General features: G+C 40.3%; 2 protein-coding genes across 4 annotated transcripts in view; both read left to right on the forward strand.

Annotated features, from left to right (window-relative positions):
* lars1 (leucyl-tRNA synthetase 1) overlaps window positions 1–15050 on the forward strand; it is a 21770-nt gene extending 6720 nt beyond the window's left edge. Inside the window, exons 15-32 of the mRNA XM_010765945.1 lie at window positions 977–1054; window positions 1250–1335; window positions 1915–1980; window positions 2165–2247; window positions 3586–3724; window positions 4247–4459; window positions 5057–5114; window positions 5525–5588; window positions 7224–7407; window positions 8301–8391; window positions 8629–8769; window positions 9442–9582; window positions 11181–11291; window positions 11511–11621; window positions 12231–12335; window positions 13119–13214; window positions 13441–13573; window positions 14074–15050. Coding sequence (XP_010764247.1) covers window positions 977–1054; window positions 1250–1335; window positions 1915–1980; window positions 2165–2247; window positions 3586–3724; window positions 4247–4459; window positions 5057–5114; window positions 5525–5588; window positions 7224–7407; window positions 8301–8391; window positions 8629–8769; window positions 9442–9582; window positions 11181–11291; window positions 11511–11621; window positions 12231–12335; window positions 13119–13214; window positions 13441–13573; window positions 14074–14279 — 2106 coding nt within the window. The 3' untranslated portion in view covers window positions 14280–15050. The remainder of the gene's footprint in view (window positions 1–976; window positions 1055–1249; window positions 1336–1914; window positions 1981–2164; window positions 2248–3585; window positions 3725–4246; window positions 4460–5056; window positions 5115–5524; window positions 5589–7223; window positions 7408–8300; window positions 8392–8628; window positions 8770–9441; window positions 9583–11180; window positions 11292–11510; window positions 11622–12230; window positions 12336–13118; window positions 13215–13440; window positions 13574–14073) is intronic.
* A 629-nt stretch (window positions 15051–15679) lies between these two features.
* Window positions 15680–21755, forward strand: part of LOC104940931 (cornifelin homolog B) — an 8028-nt gene continuing 1952 nt past the window's right edge. The window contains exons 1-4 of one of the 3 annotated variants that reach the window (XM_010765947.1): window positions 15680–15799; window positions 16983–17179; window positions 17677–17903; window positions 18643–18779. In XM_010765947.1, coding sequence (XP_010764249.1) covers window positions 17154–17179; window positions 17677–17903; window positions 18643–18779 — 390 coding nt within the window. In that variant the 5' untranslated portion in view covers window positions 15680–15799; window positions 16983–17153. Of the gene's footprint in view, window positions 15800–16832; window positions 17180–17676; window positions 17904–18642; window positions 18780–21755 lie in introns of those variants that run through there. The other 2 variants (XR_797840.1, XM_010765946.1) reach the window with 2 other exon arrangements.

Genomic DNA, 21755 nt, shown 5'->3' on the forward strand with positions numbered 1-21755 from the left:
TAGTTGTTGCACCAGAGATCCCAACTTTTATGTGGAAATGGGATTAAAACAGACCGATGGATCTGCACTGACTCATCGCTTGATAGAAAACAACAGACTTCACCTCCCGCTTATCTATTATGTTACGGTTGAGTGAAGGAAGCAGGACCCAAATGCAGATAACTCTGATTAACCTTTATTTCAAGGATAATGAAAATAACTCGGACAAAACAGAACACTCACCGGTGAACTCAGTCACCAACAAAAGACGAACCAACACTGAACACAGGAAGAGACAAGACTAAATACAGGGAGGGGTAATCACAAGACGAGAAACAGCCGAGCAGGGGAGGAGAAACACAAGGGCAACAGGTGAACACAATCAGACAATTAGACACACCAGGGAAACTAACGACAGGAGGAAAAACACAGGAAGAAGGACCAAACAAGAAACAAGGAGGAAAACACCCATAACCAGACAAACAAAACTACAAACGTGTCATATCATAAGAATCCTGACATAGACTAAATTAGGAATGCACTGGCTATTGCTCTGTGTGGCCCCTTGACAGTTTGATTCTGTCTACTATTGGGAAAACGGTTCGTAACAGAAAGCTGGATGTGTACAACATGACTCGTTTACAGAGACGAGGAATAGCATTCACTTTTTTTTTTAAGCTTGTTATTTTCCCCTGTCACAACATTATGACATGAGTCTTGTAAAATTGTTCACATTCAGCTCCCTTCACTGTCAACAGATTGCACTTTGAAAATAAATAAGAATTCAAATGAAAGCACTGCATGGAGCCACTCGATGGCACATCTAGCAGAACACATTGCATATGTGTAAAGTGAATATGTGTCATCGCACTGAGCAGTTTAGGATTGCTTGTGATTGTAGAATGCGCTGCAGGAGACGTGACCTACTTATTGTTGTCAGAATTGTGAAAGAATTCAGTGTGAATGAAACGTTTTGATGAATGAGTTCCTGTCTCAGATCATGCTGGTCGATGGCTACAAGGGGAAGAAGGTCCAGGATGTCAAAAAACCCATCCAGAAGATGATGGTTGAGAGGGTAAGACATTATTTGACTCTAATACATAAAGGACAAGTTAAAAATAAAGTATATCCAAGAACTTCAAACTATTTCTGTTTGGTGTTCTCTTTGTCCGTGAACTGCTACAGACTATGTTAGAGTTCACTATATGCCATGTGTGATAGATGTTTCATCTACATTAGCCAGTAATGATGCTGGCTCTCTGTATCACAGGGTGAGGCCATGATCTACATGGAGCCGGAAAAACAGGTCATGTCGCGTTCTGCTGACGTGTGCGTGGTGGCTCACTGCGACCAGTGGTGAGTGGATTCTGCTCGCTAAATATTATACTATAAATCTAGTGTGTGTTTGATTTGTAACAATAACGGCCCGTCCACACTACAGCTTCAAAAAAAGCTTGCCGGCGGGCGTGTCTGAAGCTCGACCAACAACCAATCACATGAATCTCCCGCCCCTGAAACAAGCAGCGGTTTGATTGGCTAGAGCTTGTACTGGCATATGATTTGATTGGCTGACGCTTCCACCGAAAGCTTCAGAAGCTTCAAAAGTTGAACATTGCTCAACTTTTGCAGCCTGAAACGCCAGGAAAGCTCCGCTCTGCTACCCACAATTCAGTTCGGCGAAAAGCGAGGCAACGTGACGTCACCCCATTCAAAGTGAATGGGCAGACGCGTTGGAAACCCTTTTTGAAGCTGTCGAAGCTGTAGTGTGGACAGGCCGTAAGGACTTTGGACATAATCTGAAGCGGCATGGCAGTGTTATAGAAACCAGGGAATATAAATGGATATAAAGATTGTTTTTCTTGTGAGGTTGGATTCATTCTGGAAGACAGACGTTTAATAACTTCCGTGCATGCTAATGTTATGTGTGTGTTTCAGGTATTTGGACTATGGGGATGCAGAGTGGAAGCAGCAGGCAAATGAAGCCCTCAAGTCTCTGGAGACGTAAGACACATTTAGCTTGCTGCAGTGTTTTCCTGTTCTCTCGTCTAAATGATCTAGTAGAATTGTTTGAGATATTATTGACTATGACTGTGACCTTAAGCTGGAAACAAATGTTATCATGCCAAAGTTTGCATCATCATCTTCCTCTGATTTAATGACCTGTTTTTTGCACAAATATTTACAGATTTTGTGACGAGACCAGGAGAAACTTTGAGGCGACGCTGGCCTGGCTGCAAGAGCACGCCTGCTCTCGTACCTACGGACTTGGTGGGTGTGTGTTTTGTTTCAGGTCTGCAGTAACTGTTAATGTAGGAGACTTATAGAACTCTATAAATGCTAATATTGCTTAGTCTTGTTTTGAGATTTAAAGGTAACACTCCGCCAGAGATGAAAAACATTTAAATATGTTTTATCTCATTTACGACTGATATTTTTGGTCTATAGATGGAGACAGAGGACTGGTGATAATGCACCTAGCAACAGCCTCCCTCTCTGTTCAGACAGGAATAAATGCAGATTAAAATGATTAAGAGCCATCTGGCATACGGTACATGCCAGTGTAGTACAGTGTAGGCCTGTGGTTGACTTCTACTTTACAAATCTCCATGAATATGTTAAGAATATGAAGCACAAAGTTTCACCAACAAGAATACCTGACCATGGTGGTGGTTGTGGAGACTTTGTTCACCTCTTTGTGGAAGCGTAATATACTTTAGGTTTTTTGCTGTTGTCCTCGACAAAGATAATTGAAACACTTTAAGCTCAAAAGTGAGGATGCAAATGAAGTCGGTAAGAAATCACAGAAAAAGCATAGGTGGATTAAGTTTTCATGAAAATGAACCCATGAGCCGCCATAGTTAGACCGTATCCCAGTCACAGAGTTTATAAACTGTGTAAATCGACTCTTGATGCCTTCCAATATCTGTTTATTAATGTGTGTTAATACTATGAATTATGTTTTACATTTCTGAAATCATATACAAATTAATGAAAAATGTGTGCACAAGTCAAGAGTAAACAAATGAACATGTTTATAATTAATGATCTTGATTTAGTAGTTACTGCTTGTGGACATTAATTAATGGGTTTTTAACCATAAAACATACCAATAAGAACTCACTGTCTGATTTTAGTGAGAGCTTACTGCATTTGAGGCTAATTGAGTATTTTACCCTCCCCACCCCGCACACACGCCTAACAATGACCAAAATTAGAATTTGAGGAAAAGCCACAAATCACTGAGTGAAAACAATGAGTTGCTTGAGTCTGTCAAAGCAGCAGGTCAGACACTTGTGGTCCGGCTGAGGTTTTGACAATAAAATATGTAAAACTCGGCTTGTTTGCCAAGGATTACACAATGAAGCCCAGGACTTATTCCTTTGTGTTTGTGTTGTTCTTGGCACCAGAATGGAGCCAGCTTGACAAGATGGCAAACGCAACAAAAGAACGTTTCAGCTCAGAGGAGACAACAATTGTCTTTCTTAATACTTATTGTTTCTGTCTTTTTGCTTTCTCTCCCATGTTTGTGTGCATGTATTTTTTTGTTTTTGGATTGATGCTTGCGCGTGTGTGTGTGTGTGCCTTCCTTCCTCCTGGTTACCATAGGAACGCGGCTGCCTTGGGACAAGCAGTGGCTGATTGAGTCACTATCAGACTCCACCATCTACATGGCTTACTACACTGTAGCCCACCTCCTCCAGGGAGGCGTGCTCAACGGACAAGGAGCCTCACCGCTGGGCATCAAGTACGGACACACACACACACACACACACACACACACACACACACACACACACACACACACACACACACACACACACGGACACACACACACACACACACCTGCACACTCGAGTAAACACAGATTAAGCCTTAACTGATTCACTCTGTCTCCTCTCCTTCTCCCGTCCTTGCTTTTCTGCCTCCAAACAAGAATGGATTTTGTTCACCTGAGGGAAAAAGACTGCAGTTTAATAACTAAATGTAATCTTTTCAAATGTAGACAAAGTCAATTTGTCGCCTGGTATTCATCCATGAAATTAAATAAATATATTTGCTCTATTACAGACACAGTTTTAGAAAAATCAATTCGTAGCTTCATGTTTAATTTAAGTGTCCTAAAATCTCTTTCCTAGGTCTAAGATAAAACTGCAAAGAGAACTGAAACACTGCATTTAATGACTTCTCTTGGCCTTGTTTCAACCCGATACAGCCCTTGCTCTACCCTGGCTCAATCATTATTTTCTCCTTTCTTTCTCTTTTACAGGCCGGGGCAGATGACCAGAGAGGTGTGGGACTTTATCTTCTTCAAGACATCTCCTTTCCCAAAGACAGACATCCCTAAAGAGTGTCTGCAGAAGCTGAGGAGGGAGTTTGAGTATTGGTACCCTGTGGACGTCCGTGTGTCCGGCAAAGACTTGGTGCCCAACCACCTGTCCTACTACCTGTACAACCACGTGGCCATGTGGCCCAAAGACAGGTGAGGTCGCCCACTTGATCGACGTCCACTACTGAGAGATTATGGGCAAGATTCACTGCATGTAATAACATTTATAGAATTCAGATGGTATAAGATCTTGAAGTGAAATTGTACATGTTTTTTCCAGCAGGATTGTGATTTCATGAGTTTAAAAAAAAAAAAAGTAGACTTAGCTGTGATTTGCTACAAATGTTATGGACTGTTTAAATCCGGTCATTTTATATTAATTTGTTAAAAAAAAAAAATGTAGTTTGAACTTCTATGAGTAGTATTATTTGATGGATCAACTATTTATTTGAACATTGTATATGCATTGTTGCATATGGTTGTATAGAGATGAGTATATATATAATGGGAAATGTGTCCTTAATTAATAATAATAGTAATTAATTGATATAAGGATTTTAAACGTATTGCCTGCCTGAATGTGCATTTGTTAAGCTGTGGAAACGGTTTAAGATTATTATTATTAAGAGAATTTCTCTATTCAAGTATTACATGCATTTTTTTAAGTGAGTCATGAATTAGGGTTAACTTGATTGTATTGATGATGATGATGATGATGGTGAAGATGAGCACATTTCCTCCTGTCTACAGTGGGAAGTGGCCACAGGCGGTGAGAGCCAACGGACATCTGCTCCTCAACTCTGAAAAGGTGTGTCAAATATTCATGTTGGGAAATATTCATCTCTATAAATTGATATGACTCTCTAACATTTATATCTTAGTTTCTCAGGAGGAAAGATCTGGTTTCATCTGATGTGTCATTTTGTCTTGGTTGTTAAAACATGAAATAACAATGTTTCCGTCATTACAATTTGCCGTAAACCTTTGTATTTAAACACTTTTCTTCCTACACGCCAGTAATTAACTAGTGTTTGATGCTGTTGAGTATTTTAATTACTGTATTGCCGTTGATTTGCAGTCGATTTTTCTCTTTTGTTGATTTAAATACAGGCAGACTGTGACTCCTCGGATTTATTCCAACAAGCTTTGTAATGAACTTGTGTGGGCGGACGCGCCTGAAAGATTCTGTCTGCTAACATCTGTTCTCCTTTTCGCCAGATGTCCAAATCAACTGGAAACTTCCTCACACTCTGCCAAGCCATTGACAAGTTCTCAGCAGACGGTACACACACTTCCTTTTTGATTTATCTTCCTCCTGTCTGCTCTTTGGGATTGTTTACTCTTTTATCTCTGTCATGTTTCATTGCAACACTGCAGCCCAAACACATCAGGTGTACGTTTTTAAAAGGATTATTAAGTGTCTTCATAATACACGGGCCATTACACTTGATTATACTAAGCATATTTTATCTCGCGTTGAAGAAAAAGTTAGCTGAGGTGTTGTTCTTGAGTGCTTTGAGCTTTTCAATACATCAGATCACTTTCATGCACTGTAAGTAATGAGTTTGTTTATTTAAATCTAAGTGTAATCAGTAAAGCAGTGAGTCTTCAACCTGGTCTTCCCATCAGATGTGTTGCCCTGCAGCTTTTCAACATTTTTGCACTAGAAATTCTCCAATCAATCATGAGTTTTTATTCCATAATCGCCATTCCAGATGGTTCGTACCCCCGATCGTCTCTCCACAGGCAACTGGAAACATAAGAAAGAAGAAAAGTATAGACTCTAAATGAAATATTTATAGGAACATGAGAGCAAGACAGATTCTCACAAAGGAGTCGTGAGACCAACAATGAGTCATGATGTAAAGGATATGTCTATGAAAATGTGTTTCATATCAAAAGTCTTGTGTTGTCAGTCCTGTAAGGCATACATAATAATGATGATACATTAGATGTTTTCATGGTTCGTCTCTAAAGGTTTGTTCTGTTTGTGAGTCTGTATTTTAAAGTTATCTGATCTTTCTCATGTATATCTGGTAGTGACAGATGAACCCTGGCACACCTCCTGCCCTTAGTTTACCTCAGGGTTGGTCCAGGCCTACTTTTTTTGGATTGGATGTTTATTTAATATTTCTGGCCCATTTTGTTGTGTTTTGAACAAGCTGAATAATATATAGATGTGTCTGTTGCGCCTCTAGAAGCCGCCCCTGCTGTGGGAGTATGTTACGCCCCACCAAAATGGCCCTATGGAGCTAACAAAATTCCACCACTGACCCAAATATAACACGAAAGACACCTTTTTAAAATCATCGAATCCATAGGATTTATTATAGACACCACATCAAATGTTTCTCCTAGGATGAGAGGCAGGGACACAGCAGTCCCCACACCAGAGGCCTCTCCCTTCTGCTGCTGCACTGGAGCTTTTAAGCACTTCCTTCTCCAGGTGCACCTCGTCTGAACCTCGTTACAGCAATGCAGCACACCTGGGTAGAGGAACCAAAGGGAAAAAGAAACATACAGCCGTAACAGAGTAAAAGAAAGTTCTGACAGCAGATAGTTGAATTAGGTTGACTTCCTGTCTTAGAACTCTGTGTGATGTCTGCTGGGTATCTAAAGTTTTCTCAGACTATGGAATTTTCCACACATGTTCTGAACTTCACCTTATTGTCAAGGTATTTTTGGAGGAAAAGAAAACTGGTGCTCTGTTCAGTGTTTTAATATGCAACCTAAGATTAAGGGGACTCGTATAGTTCCATATTTAATATGAGCAAATTACACAGGCGGTGGTGAGACAGAGGCATTAATCATACCGTTTGTTTAGCTCTGAAACATAGGGGGAAAAAAACCATGTCACTGATTATATTGCATGTGTTCTGTCTGCTATTTAAATTCACCTATGCGTTTCCTCTCCCAGGTATGCGTCTGGCTCTAGCTGATGCCGGGGACACGGTGGAGGACGCCAACTTCGTGGAGACCATGGCTGACGCCGGCATCCTGCGCCTCTACACCTGGGTGGAGTGGGTGAAGGAGATGATCGCCAACCAGAACAACCTGAGGACAGGACCCGCAGACACCTTCAACGACCGGGTCTTTGCCAGGTACGTGCAGAGAGTCATTTAGATAGGGTTGTATTGCACGTACCGAGATATTCAGTATAGCTTTTAAATGATTTAGGGTATCACTTTCAGCAAGGCCTTATACATGGGAATTGACATCAAGGAGATAGGAAATAGAATCTCATCTTTAAAAACGAATCTCAGCAACAATGGGGTCTTTGTCATGTCCGTAGATTTAGGACTAGAAATTAGCAGCTTGGGTTGGTAGTGAAATTATTAAGATAAGTTTGATCATGAAAGAATTATTTATTTTTATTTTGTCTTATTAATACATTTATTGTTGAGACAGTGGGTTTTCCTTAAGGAAAATGTGAATGTTCACATTGATTAAACCAAAACCTTAAAATTCATGTCTGGAATTAGAACCATAAAGAGCCTAATACCTTGTTTAAATAGTTGTTTAATATTCAATCAACACACATTTTGAACTGTGACGATTGGAGCTTAAACTAAATTATTATGACCGCATAAGATTTTTTATGAATTATCATCAATTTTGTGGATATAATGACAGAGTGGCAAATAATGGGCAGCTATACAGTATTTTGAGTTCACTGTAATGTAGTCTTTAAAACAAGAAAAGAGAAAACACTGCAATATTACTATATCTAACATCTAAGCTAATATCTAGTGTCATGGTTACATCGTGCATTTCTAATTTAGATACATGTTGCATTGCAGTTCGATTATGTGATCATTGTCGAAGTGATTTTCTTCTAAAGCGAGGTATGCAGCGAGCAAAGTGAGCCAGTTCTTCAGAGTTTCTATGGTTCCCTCATAAAAACCCTGACCTTTCTGACCGTGTTCTTTCTGGTGCTGCAAAGTGAACTGGCTTTGCAGACTGATTGCAATGATTTTGTGTCCTGTGTGTCCAGCGAGATGAATGCAGGCATCCTGAAGACGGAGCAGCACTACGACAGGATGATGTACAAGGAGGCTCTGAAGTGTGGCTTCTTTGAGTACCAGGTGAATAAAACGTGTTGTCCAACGACACTCAATCAACTTTATGTCTTTTAAAGACGAGGATGATTTTAATCCTCCGTAAGCCTTTTATGACGTTATTATGAATACCGCAGGAGATGGAGCGTAACATGCGTGAGGATTCAGATGTCACTCTGAGGGGAATTCACTGGATTGAAGATTGTGTCTGGGAGAGTTTGGAGATCCCATAATAACATGAACTGTTTTTGTGAATGTTTACAGGCTGCCAAAGATAAGTATCGTGAGCTGGCTATCGAAGGCATGCACCGAGACCTTGTCTTCCTGTTCATAGAGAAACAAACTCTGTTGCTGGCCCCCATCTGCCCCCACCTGTGTGAATACACTTGGGGTCTGCTTGGCAAGGTGAGGAGAAACTGGATTTGACATTATAACGTGGGTCTCGGCTGATTACGGGTTCAAATGTGCCCTTCTTCCTCAAGTCCCCAAGTATTTTGTGTTTATATCCCTTTTTATACGCGGAGGTAAAACAGAACTACTCTATGAAAGAAACATTTGATCTTCCCGTGTTTTTTACTTTCCTCAATACACCTGGGATCAACGGGCTAAGATAATATTCATGTAGGTCTGCGGAAGTGCTTTTCCCGCTGCTCTTTACTTGTGTGAAATTGCTGCTTTCTCTCTCACACACACACACACACACACACACACACACACACACACCTTCTGTTGGTGGCACGCAAACTGCTGTACAGTACGATCCCAACAGCACAGAGAGTAGAGAATATTTTTAACATTCAAATGTGTGAATATAAAAGAGTGCTGCTGCTCTGGAGATGTTTTTTTTTGGTTGTCGCTTAGCAACAAAAGCCCTACAACCAGTTTACACTCCAGTCATGTATGCAGCCCCGCTTTCTAAAGAGCTAAGAGGCAATCAGTGGACATGGTGTCACGAAACAGTCAGGCATTTCTACACATATGGCGCGTGTCTGGTTTTGTTATTTGATGTGACATTAATGCACTTGTTATCCCGTTTCTCATCCTCATCCCTTCTTTCTTCTCTGTTTCCCTTTATAGACGGGTTCTCTGATGAAGGCGTCATGGCCTGCGGCGGGTCCTGTAGACGAGGTTCTGATCCGCTCCTCTCAGTACCTGATGGAGACCGCACACGACCTCCGACTGAGACTCAAAGCGTACCTTCAGCCGCCCAAAAGCAAAGTAAGAAAGGTCTCTCTGTTGTTTCACACGCTTCACTGCATTCACTGCTAATAATGCCTTTTTAAGTCATTTGGGGAACTTAATATTGATTTCAGCATTGATTGCTTTTTTCTTTAATAGTTTTTATAAAATCTATTTCTTGTCGGAGTGTATCGAGTTTGATCATTAAATCGGAGGCAGCGTCGTAGCAAGAGTCTTTTCTCCCTTAGGTGTTGTTTAACAGATACATGGCTGTTTAATGAAGAGCACAATGAGGCAGAAAATAACAGAACACAGCCCAAATGAGAAGCTTAATAATATCAGGCAGCCAAAAGTAGATTTAGGTGTCATAGCATTTCATCACCCCTAACTGTAAACAATTTGAGTATTGATTCTCAATCAATTCAAGCCATTTATCTCATCGATTAAGGTTCAGAAATATTTAGACAATCTATTACCAAGAACTAAAAAGCTCAAGCTTTGTTCCAGTTGGAATACACAATTAACTGACTTAGTAATTATTTGCTTATAAAGAAAGAACACAGCACTATTTATTTGACTTGGATAATACAAACACTATGGATTTATCTGCTTGGAACTGAAATTTAAGAAAAGCTACTATAAAAGAGTTACCTTCAGTCATTCCCAAAGATCTGAAATATACTTGTGGTGGTAGCCGAGAACGGGGGTGTGTGTGCTAGTGGAGCACGCTTATCAACGGGGGGGGGTGTGCTAGTGGTGCGCATAAAGCAGACCCTTCATACAGGAGGGGTAGTGAATCAATCGGCTTGCGGACGGCTAAAAAAAATTCAACCTAGATGGATGGCGCTATATGCTTTGGGAGACGTTAATATCACATAGTCTATGTGTGGGAAACCCTGACCTTATTACAAACTGTGCCAAAAGAGGTCAACTTTAACTCTGCTAATATATATATATATATTTTTTTTTCCGAATACAATTTCACTGCCCCTGTGTTAGTCATGCATACACAATATGTAGGAATCACATATGTATTGGTTTATGCTCCACAGTTCAGAAGTAGCATTTGTAGATTATCGATGTTGTCCCCATCTCTTTACGCATCCTGCATCTCGATGCTTTAGTGATAAAACAATAATAATATTGACTATCCTTTAAAATACACTTGAAGACTCAAGGCTGTCTTTTGTTCACAGCAGGAAAGTCAATCTATTGTTTGATTACAGTTTTGAACTTGGATAAGTGGCTGTAGGCAGCTTGGAGAAAAGCATGTATTGACAAGCTTTGAGAAGCCGATATGTCTCGCTTCCAGATTGCTGTTATTGATTTAGTGTAAATGTTTTGTTGCCATGCAGACGAGATTGAAGGATAATCAGGGAAAAAGGAGACGGGGAAAGACGAAAGAGGCTGTCTTTTTATTATTCCGAAACCCTGTTTTTGTACCTATCTGTTAAGGAAGCAGAGACATTTCTTTTGGAAAATGTTTCTATAACCTTGACCCCTCTGGCTGAAGCAGTCAGAGGTCATGTGACCATAATTCTCCAACAACAATCATCTTATGTACCTTGCTGTATAGATACATGGATCATTCTAAAAATGTCCTCTTTTTTTCTGTTGCTGTTTTTTCCTCCCAACAGAAAGGTGACACAAAGCCTCCAGCCAAGCCCTCCCACTGCAACATCTACGTTTCCAAGAGCTACCCACCGTGGCAGCATAGCGCCTTATCCCTGCTTGGCAAGCACTACAAGGTGACACACTAATGCACGACATTCACACACAGCGGCAGTCTGTTACGTATGTTGTATGCAAAAGGCACAGGGGTCCAGAGTGTAGTGACGCCCTGAAATACCCACCCGCGTCTTTAAATGATCATGGGGGTGATGCTGTGCAGTTTCCCAGTATACCTCTCCTGGCCTGTGTTCCTGTCTTACCTGTCTTTTGTTTTGTCTTTCTTCGTGTCTTTCCAGGACAACAAGGGGACTCTTCCAGACAACAAAGTGATAGCGACGGAGTTGGGAGCCCTTCCTGAACTGAAGAAATACATGAAGAGAGCCATGCCTTTTGTAGCCATGATCAAGGTAAACCTGGAGGAAGTAGGGCAGACAGTTGAGAAGTGTTTGTGTGTCTGTGTAAAGTTACATCCCTTCTCTAACCTGCGATACCTCTAACACGGACAATACATCACTGCATTTTCTATTTTGTTTTCTTTTGTTTCTATGGGTTATTCAACTTGTACATAAGATGGCTTATTTGTTGTTTGGTGCACAGCTCTTCTTCTGATTGGTCTAAAGCCTGTTCTGGTCATTCTGTTGGAAGATTGGAGTCTGCATCTTTTAAAGATGTTTTGTTTTTTTATTCTTCTTCTTTGTGCAAGACTGTATCCAATGCTGTTTGAACAACAGTGTTATATTGCTTTTTCATAGAAATATCTAGAATACGTTTTTATTGATTGAAAGAGTACAAAAGCCACATTTGTACAGGTTGTCTCAGCTTTTTCCTTTTGTTTATTTGCCATTTGTTGTGTCAACAACAGCTAAGTTGAGCATCTGTATTTCTTTGTATCACTGTTCTTGTTCGCCATTTTACACATTGATTGATTTGACTTGTTCCCATACGAACGGTCCATCAGTCATGCTTTTACTGTTGGGTTCATCTGATGATTTTGGGTTCTACTTTGTGTTCTTTAGGAGAACCTGGAGAAGAACGGGCCCAGGGTCTTGGATCTGGAGCTGGAGTTTGATGAGCGGACAGTTGTGATGGAAAATCTGGTCTACTTAACCAATTCTCTAGAGGTATGAATTGCTACCGAACACTCAGACTTGATATTGAGGATGACCTTGCTGAAAAAAAAAATCCCAGCCAAGAACACACCTAAGGGAACTAGATGTTTTAGTCAGAAACTGCCCTTAAAAAAAAAACGAATTTAGCAGAAGTCAGCCCTAGCGGTTTAATATATTTAACTATTCTCTCAAAGCTGAGTAGTAAACAGAAGAAGTTCTCTTTAGCAGGTTTTGTAGCATTTTGATTCCCTCAACAATATCTCAGCTTTAAAGCCAAGTTCTACCACTTCTGCAAAAGTAGGTTGAGACAATTCTGAGCTCAGTTGTCAGTCAGGAAAGCCCTTTATACTTTTGTCTGCACAAACACTTTGGATGGTCGATAAGTAAAAGCCAAGTCCCTAGGATACTTTTGTGAAGCCAGATAACTGCTAAAGATAAGCTGCCACACAGATAGACAAATATAGAGAAATCATGTAGGATGTAAAAGGGGGATGTTACTTACTAAGGACTACCTCTGTGATAATTAATCCATAATTTCGTAAACAAATGGGTGTAAAAGTAGCTGTTGGATAGCCAGTGGTTTGTGTTGTTTTGAACGTTTTCTGGGCTATTTGTTATTTTTGCATCCCCAATAGCGAAAATGCAACAATTCAGTTTAAAACCAGGTGTTACTTCTCTGATCTATGCAGGGGTCTGGCTAACAGCCCTCTCAGTGTGCATATCAAACACACCTCTATACACACTCTGGTGGTGGACTGATTAGCTGATAATCCCTCTTTTTCATATCCTCTAAAGCTGGAACAGATCGACGTCTTGTTTGCAACCGAGGGTGACGACAAAGTGAAGGAGGACTGTTGCCCAGGGAAACCATTCTGTATTTTCAGATCAGAGGTAAATGCTATAAGCTGTGCTGGTGTTTCTCAAAGAAGGATGCAGTGAGTGTGTTTTGGAGAACATGAAGATGTCCTTTTAGTCAAGGACCTGCACTTTTCTGTGTTTGCATAGATACAATATGTTTGTAGTGTGTGTGTGATATTTATAAACAAAATGTTTTCTTTTTGCCTCAAATCGACAACAATGTGTGTTTCATGAATACGTCTTGTTTCCATTTCCACAGCCTGGAGTGTGTGTGTCCCTGGTCAACCCTCAGCCATTCAACGGACAGTTTTCTACAAAGGTTGAAATCCGGCAGGGCGACAGTGGAGACAGCATCATCCGCAGGCTAGCCAAGGTCAACAGACTCATCAAAGGTTAGTACGATGAAAGGATATACAGCAGAAATTCATAGACGATGGTTTGGAACCCATCTGCGTAACAACTAGAGAGGGCCAGAAGAACACTATTAAATACATTGAATCAGTTCTTCTTGTGTCTGTACTGCCTGATGAAGTGAAAGTGCCTCAGGCGAAAGTGGTGGCTGTAGGAATTATGATTTGTGGTTATCAGACCATCTGTCCTTACATTCGTCACATTCTTGTAACGCAATATGATGCTGGCAAATTTGAGAATAAAATCATTTTGAAGTGCATTATTTTATGTAAGAGCAGTTCAATGTCCAATTTTCTTTATAGCTACTTCACACCGCTCCTTTCTGCCTATAACTTCTTACCTCTCGCTCCATCCTCCCCACTCCCTTTTCTCCCTCATCTTCCCTCTCTGCTCTTATTATAAAATCAATTCCCCTGCTCAACTTCAACATTCTCTGAACTAATTTCCTACCTCCCATGTGTCTCCCTCTCCCCTCCAACAGACCTGTCCAGAGTCAAGTTGATGAGGTACGAGGATCCGGTGCAGGGTCCCCGCCAGGTGCCCATCCTGGGACGAGAGGAGCAGGGCAAGCTGCCCGTCTCCAACAAATCAGTGTTCAATGTAAATCTGCAGGAGAAAAAGGTCACTCTCGCTGACAATGGCCTGACTGTTGACATCGGAGACTCTCTGATTTATCTGGTTAATTAAAGTCACATTCACTCTCTCCCAAACACATACAGGCACATTCAGCAGTGAATGATTTGTTAAAGGTTTAAAGGCATCAGGAAATGTTGCCACAAAATGGGTAAGCCATAAAACACTGACTCAAACATATAGCCTATGTATGTTTCATTATTCATGTTTCTGTACTGTATCATTTGCTAGATGCAAGTGGTGTTTGGTTTCACAGATACAAAGATGTTCATAGTTTGAACCTTTTCACTGCTGAATGTGACCTAAGGAATTATCCTAAACCAATGGGACCTTAAAACTTCGCTTAACAGGAACACATACGGTTACTTTACATTCGGATTTGATATGGGAGATTAACACCAGAATTTGTGTTCTGTTCCGTCTTTTCATTGTTGGTTCAAGGTGCATTTCGTCATATTTCTCTCTGTAGGCCATTCTCTGTCATGTTTATATGACTGACAATAAGTGATCAACTATCTTTATAATGAAATACAACAGGAGTTTTTTCTGAAGATGCTGAGCAATCATACTACCGTGTACTATCATGCCATGGCCATCCACTTGTATCTTATTACATCGTGAGACTGCTCCCACATGCTCCTGAATGCCTGTTATTTTCGTATAGATGGTAATGCGTCTGCTGTGTTATTTTATAAATTGACATTGAGGCATATCATTCCCTCATGTTCTGTCAACCTGTCACACAGCTTTCCAATGTTCTAGTGGTGGATGGTGTTTATCTCACTCTTGCTTTCCAGAGAAATAATAAAACCTATGAAACATTCAGCCTCAGTGTTCATTGTTTATAGTTATCTTCTTTGTGCTGTTTTGTATTTTTCAAGAACATAATAGTTCTGTTAGAATATGACATGTGTCATGCATCTGGTGAAGCCATTGGATCGTGGCCACGTGTGTGAATAATCAATAAAAAAAAGTGTGAATAATCTTGTAGAATGCAGTATAAATAACCCCAACACGCAATCTTAAACAGATGTGGCCAATAACTTCTCCAGTTGAATACAAATATTAGCAAAGCTGTTTGGGTCAAGAAACTCAAGGATAAAATACATCAGTGAGGCAGATAAACGTATTGGCTTTGCTGAGTAGCCTATTAGATGAGAAGATTGATGCTATCCACATGTTTGGTGGTGTAAGCACTAGCTGCTAAGCTGACTGGATATAAAGTCTGCATTGGAATTTCGAAACAGCTAACCTGCCTACCCGCATCTCTCAAATGAAAAAAGTAATACCCTCTAAATAGTGTGTTTTAATCCGTGCAAAACCAGAAGTATAAAAACATGGATTAATTGAACGAAATAACGCGATATTTTTCGACCAGCATCTCGGTCGGTCTCAAGTTGTTGCTGGGCAACTGATCCGGGACATCAACAAATCTACGAGTTTACTACGGCAGGAAAATATGCGCGTGTTTAACGTTTAAGCCTTTTCTTTAATCGGGCTGAGAGTTCAAACCAAATGTTGAAGACTGACATGGTTCGTGTAAAACATGTTGCTTGTTAGAGCTCAACTTGCAGGTAAGTGAATTCATGCATGTTTCAGTGGTGGAAGGAGTAGGCCTACTAGACTCAGATTTGACACTTAAGTAGAAGCACTACATTTCACAAAAGTACTTTGTCGCAAGTAAAAGTCCTGCATTCCGAATCTTAAGTTAAACTACAAATGTATCGGCATCAAAAATACTATAATATACTAAACCATTAACTCAAGTAAAGAGTAGCCTACTTAAGTTAATGTAATCGTCCACCACTGCAGTTTGATGTGTGTAAATGTGATCGTTCATTTTTGCATTTAAGTTACAAATTTGACTAAATACCTTTTTTTTTTAAATTGTAGCTCAAAAGAGTGATCATCAAATGGATCACTAAATAACTGCCAATAATAAAACATTTAAGAAAAGCTTCCCTTACATTTCAAAGATCCAATAAAACTTTAATCATGTAGCCTATTGTTTATGGCTGCTTACTTTCTGTGATGCATAGTAGGCTATACTCAAACATGTCACTCATACATTTTAATCTTTCTGAAATAGATGAGATAAAAGCATCCACATTTAATTTACTGAATGTTTCTCCTAAACCACTCAATATGTGAGTAAACTCTCTGTGCCTCCCCAGACACCTATTTCTAGAAAATAGTTTCACTACGTGTCCTTACACCACGTAAATCTCCCCTCACTTCTCTCTTTCTGTTTCTCACACACACACACACACACACACACACACACACACACACACAAAGTCACACACACACACACAAAATCACTTCTGCGTTCAACACGTCTTTCACTTCTCAGCTCTTCACTGCATGAGTCTCTGTCTGACTTAAAGGTAAGTGTAACCGTATGCCTTTTTAGATATATTTAATTAAAACAATGTTTTTAAATCTATAGGTCAAACAAACAGTTTGAATTGCTTAATGAGTTTGTGATAATGTTGGACATCCATAACAAAATGTGCTTATGTCAAATTTCTTATGTTGTAAGTAATCATGGTACTTTTTTTCAATGTTTTCGGCATATTCTGCTGGTGTGTTTATTTTATGTTCATGAATGCATTTTACATCTGATAATACAGTGCCACACGTGTGTGTTCATGCACCCTGATGTCTATCTGCCCTTTTGGCATTAGCTGTATTAGCAGGCGGGCGAGTTAAAGTCGCAGACGGGAGACAACTACAAGACTTATCTCTCTCACACAGCTTCTGGCCGAGCCATCCGACAGCTGGTTTATCTGGAGCCACACACCCTCTCACTGGGGAAGTGTCACTCCGCAGCCCCCTCCTCCTCCTCATTCCTGCTGACTCCCTGCTCACCCTCTCCTTTCTCGCCTCCTCGCCTCTCCCCTCTCTGAATGCCAGGAGCTTTTAGTCATGGAGCAGACGACAGTCACACACCAGTAAGTGTATTTTTTTTGTTGCCCTTACTAGCACACTGTGTTGTCATCACTGACCTCAATGGAATTACAGCAAACAGCTCACTTACTCTGCTTTTACATGCTTCTAACTAAACAGAAACATTTCTTTAATCTATTATTTCCACAAACTTAAAAATGTGCAGTGATTGAAGTGTTGCTGAAGGCCTTAATCACCCAAATTCATGAATAAATGCTGTATCATATAAAGTGGTACGATAATATCAGTGGCATTCGAGTAAAATTGTGGGGCCATGCTGCTGAACGTTTTTAAAGAAAGCCAGCTGAATAAAATGAATTGCTCCTCTAAGAAAATTAAACTGGCTGAATGAGTGACATAACATTTCTGCTCACAGGTAAGTAAAAATGTTTTACTTTGGGACTAACATTGAGTCTTTGGTTTAGCAACAGTTAAAGGCTTGATAAGCTGGGGGGACATTGTTCGAACATCTATCTAAAGACATGTCAAAATCGAATTTCAGACCGAGGCTCTCCGTCACAGACGCATCAGCGATTCAAGAGGAGGAAGAGGGGGGCTTCACCACAGGAAGTCAAGATGACTTGGAGTCAAGCAATATCTATGCATTTACAGACCCAATACTCACACAGCCCGGCCTCGGCATTACCACGACAACCATCACCACCATCACACAGACGGGTGGGGGCTGGAGCACCGACCTGTTCGACGTCTGTGGAGACAAGACTACATGTAAAGTGAAAACACAGACAGAAGCTGTATTCTCATACGCAGGGTCCTACACACGGGTCAGAGCTTTACGACTTTCTCAGCAATTGGGAACCAACAAATCACAATTAATTCACTCTTAGTTTTGTCTCACATTTCTTTTAAAGGTCACCTATTATGCAAAATCCACTTTTTCATGTATTTTATACATAAAAATGTGTCCCCTCTGTGAAAAGAGATTCTGAAAGTTTCAGGAAAAAATATTTGCTCACTTTTTGTCCTGTTCCATTTATATAAAAACCTGCCTGAAATTGAGCTGATCAGATTTTGGCCACTTTATGATGTCATAACGATTATTTGGCTTGTGTAACCATTAGCCAATAACCAACCTAGGTTGAACCACCTTATCAACCACCTTATCACCTGAATCTCCTCCTAGAGCACCACGGTGTTCTTTTTATTCAAATGTCTCTCAGAGGGGCGTCGGGAGTGGCTCCATATTTTTAATCTAAAGTAACAGACAGAGAATCAGCACTTTGGAAACAGGTCTGAAACATAGGGGATTATGGGATGCTACAATGCATTATCTGTTTGGTATTTCCAGCCAAACACTTCAGAGACATGTTTGTATATATCTGAGACCTAAATATATTGATGAAAAACAGTATAAAAATAGGGGACCTTTAAAACGGATTTTTCTCTGTCACAAGCAAACACACAAAGGACCCTCACTAACACATATTGTGCTAATCTATGCTTGCAGGTGTCCTCGGGGCTCTGGTGCCGTGCTGTTTGGACCTGAGTTTAGCTCACCATTATGGCGAGTGTCTGTGTATTCCTCTGCTGCCAGGATCCACTTTTGCCATGCGAGTTGGGATCAGAGAGCGCTATAAGATACGGGTTAGTGTGTTCTTATATCAGCCTATTTAATAACCATTATCAGTTGATTTCACCTATATTGCTAAACTGCACCTACCAGGCAAAATATCAATATGCATGTTTGCACAGTAGGTGAAGTAGGCCCCTTCTTAACCATATCCATAACACTGATACCCACTGATAAATCCTATTTAAAGCTCTCCTATTATACTCTTTTTCATCAATATATTATAGGTCTCAGATATATACAAAACATGTCTCTGAAGTGTTTGGCTCAAAATACAAAACAGATCATTGTAGCATCCCATAATCCCCTCTGTTTCAGCCCTGTTTCAAAAGTGCTGATTCTCTGTCTGTTACTTTAGAAAATATGCGGCCTTTTAAAAATCTGCGCCATTTTGCTGATTATGCAGTAAATTCTGCGATCGCAGAATCGCGTTTTTCTGGAGGGTCTAGTATATATGTCTCAGATATATACAAAACATGTCTCGAAAATACAAAACAGATCATTGTAGCATCCCATAATCCCCTTGTTTCAGCCCTGTTTCAAAAGTGCTGATTCTCTGTCTGTTACTTTAGATGAAAATAAGGAGCCACTCCCCTCTGAGAGATATTTGGTTAAAAAGAACACAATGGTGCTCTAGGAGGAAATGCAGGTGATAAGGTGGGGGGGAGGTGGGGGTTACCTTGGTTGGTGATTGGCTAATAGTTACACAAGCCAACAAATCGTTATGACATCATAAAGCGGCCAAAATCTGATCAGAGAATCTTTTTTCCTGAACATTTCAGAATCCCTTTACAACACAGGTTTATGCATAAAATACATGAAAAAGTGGATTTTGCATAATAGGTGACCTTTAAAAGACTTCAAGGTCTCTGTGACACCTCTCCACCGGTGCTCTGAGAGGTAGTGAGCAGTAGCAACAATGTGAGTACAGTACAGTTTGAGTGGATTCTGCATTGCTGGCAGTGCGGCGCGGTGATGAATCACTGCAATTTGTACAGGCTGCAGAGGAAGCGATACCACAGACTATTAACGACAGCAGCCCTGCATTGATTACCATAGTAGGTAATTGCTCGGTGAAGATTAAAATCAGTGCTAATCCGAGGATGTTGTCAGGTTTTGAGACAAGAAAAACCTTTGATCTTCCCATCGGGTATGTAAAAGCCTGGACATGCCAAAAGAGATAAGCTTGAGTGGACCAAATCAATTCCTGCAGTGGGTTAATTGCTTTTCTATGCATGTCCAGCACACTTCACGAGTGAGGGGGGAGGGGGGGATTGTTTTTATATTGAGTCACTACACAGGGAAGATTTTAATTTCCCCCCTAAACCTATGCCAGTGCCAACAGTCTGAGGTTAGAAAATCCAATTATCTGGGCTCGTCCTAAAACTCAACTAAAACCGCAGGAGAGGGAGGCATGATATTGAAATGACTGACATGATTCAATGGGCCTTTACAAATGTTGCGTGACTCGAGATAAGGATCCACAGATCAAGGTCACACTCACTGAGATAATAAACTGGTTCAGAAAGGTTTGTGTCCTCTGTAGAAGACTTTACCCCAGGAAATATGTGGCGTGAAAATCTTTAACATGCTGCACAGTAGAAGCTGAGCTGAGGCATCCGGCGTTGCAGCAGTGTTACATACCAGACTGTGATTTCAAGCATGCCTTTGTTATTGTGATGACTCAGGGACAAAAGTGATTGAAAATGCAAGCATGCATAATAAAATTACTCTGTTTTTGCTGTAGTGTTGATGGACTCTGTTTTTCTACAACCCAATGTAGACTAGATATTGTAAAGGAGCTGTTTGAAGCTGATTAAAGTGAGATGGCATTGGACAGGCTGTGATGGCTCAGGCAACAGCTCAATAACTCGTCTATGATGCATCTGCATGAGAAGTACTGAATGTGCAAGTTTTCTTCCTGTTCAGCAACAAATAAATCAAGTCTTGACAAAGTGTTTTTAATTTGAAATTGTAATGTTCCAGTTCCACCATTTGACTGAAGTCTGTTGGGGTATGCCGGGTTACAATAGTACAACAAGAATACATTTTGGATTTTAGTATGTATCTAGGACGAAGGACTGATGAATAAATAAATAAGTAAAATAAATACAACTCTCTATGAGCTTTCAATATTCAGCTTTTTGCCTCTTTGTTTCATGCTGGTTCCAACAGCTGACTATTTTGTGTGAAACAACAAACTGTTCCACATAAAAAAAACTTGTAAACATGGCTGGATTATCTCCAGAGGCCTTTTGAAAAATTAAAATCTGAAAAATAAATACACCTGGAGTTGTTGGGGCTCCCTGGAGTCTTAGAGACAAACTAGAGAATGCAATTCCTGAAGAAATTGCTAGTGGGAATGCTTTATGCTGAAATATATTGTGTAAGAAGAAAGTGAATAATCAGGAATATTTGGATGAATGAATGGTTTCCATGTGAATGAATATTAAGTTAAAAAGTAGCATGAAACTCCAAATGTATAAATAATGTTAAAGAGCATCTTGCAGGTTTTTATTTTTTCTACATTTATGCTTAAACTTGCTTGAAAATTACAATTAAAAAAGTGAATGCAGGATTTGATATGTTTTACGAGACATAAGGGCAGGAATTCAGAGGGAAAGGAGCAATTTTGAGCTCTGCTCTTAAAAACGGCTTTTTCTTTAAGGTCATACGTCAAACGTGTCATATTACATCACACAGGGGACACATCTCCGCTCTCTGACCGCGGGTATAGTAGAGTTGCGTTGAGTAGAGCGGTTGTGTTTTAGTGAGCTGGTATTTTTCGGTAGTTTTACATTGTATTTCACCATTTGTAATCATGGTGCAGTATTGTGTTTGTGCAGGTTGCACAAATACCAGCCTGTCAGGACATCGAGTCCACAGTAAAAGCTAGCGTTCGTTCCTGGGTGCGTTGTGCATCCACCTCCCTGCAGCACATACTCTCCACAGCTTTATCAGGAAACCGTATTACTTCTCTCTCCCCCCCC

The sequence above is a fragment of the Notothenia coriiceps genome, unplaced genomic scaffold (assembly GCF_000735185.1).
Source record: "Notothenia coriiceps isolate Sejong01 unplaced genomic scaffold, NC01 NC01_scaffold00002828, whole genome shotgun sequence".
Classification (NCBI taxonomy): Eukaryota; Metazoa; Chordata; class Actinopteri; order Perciformes; family Nototheniidae; genus Notothenia; species Notothenia coriiceps.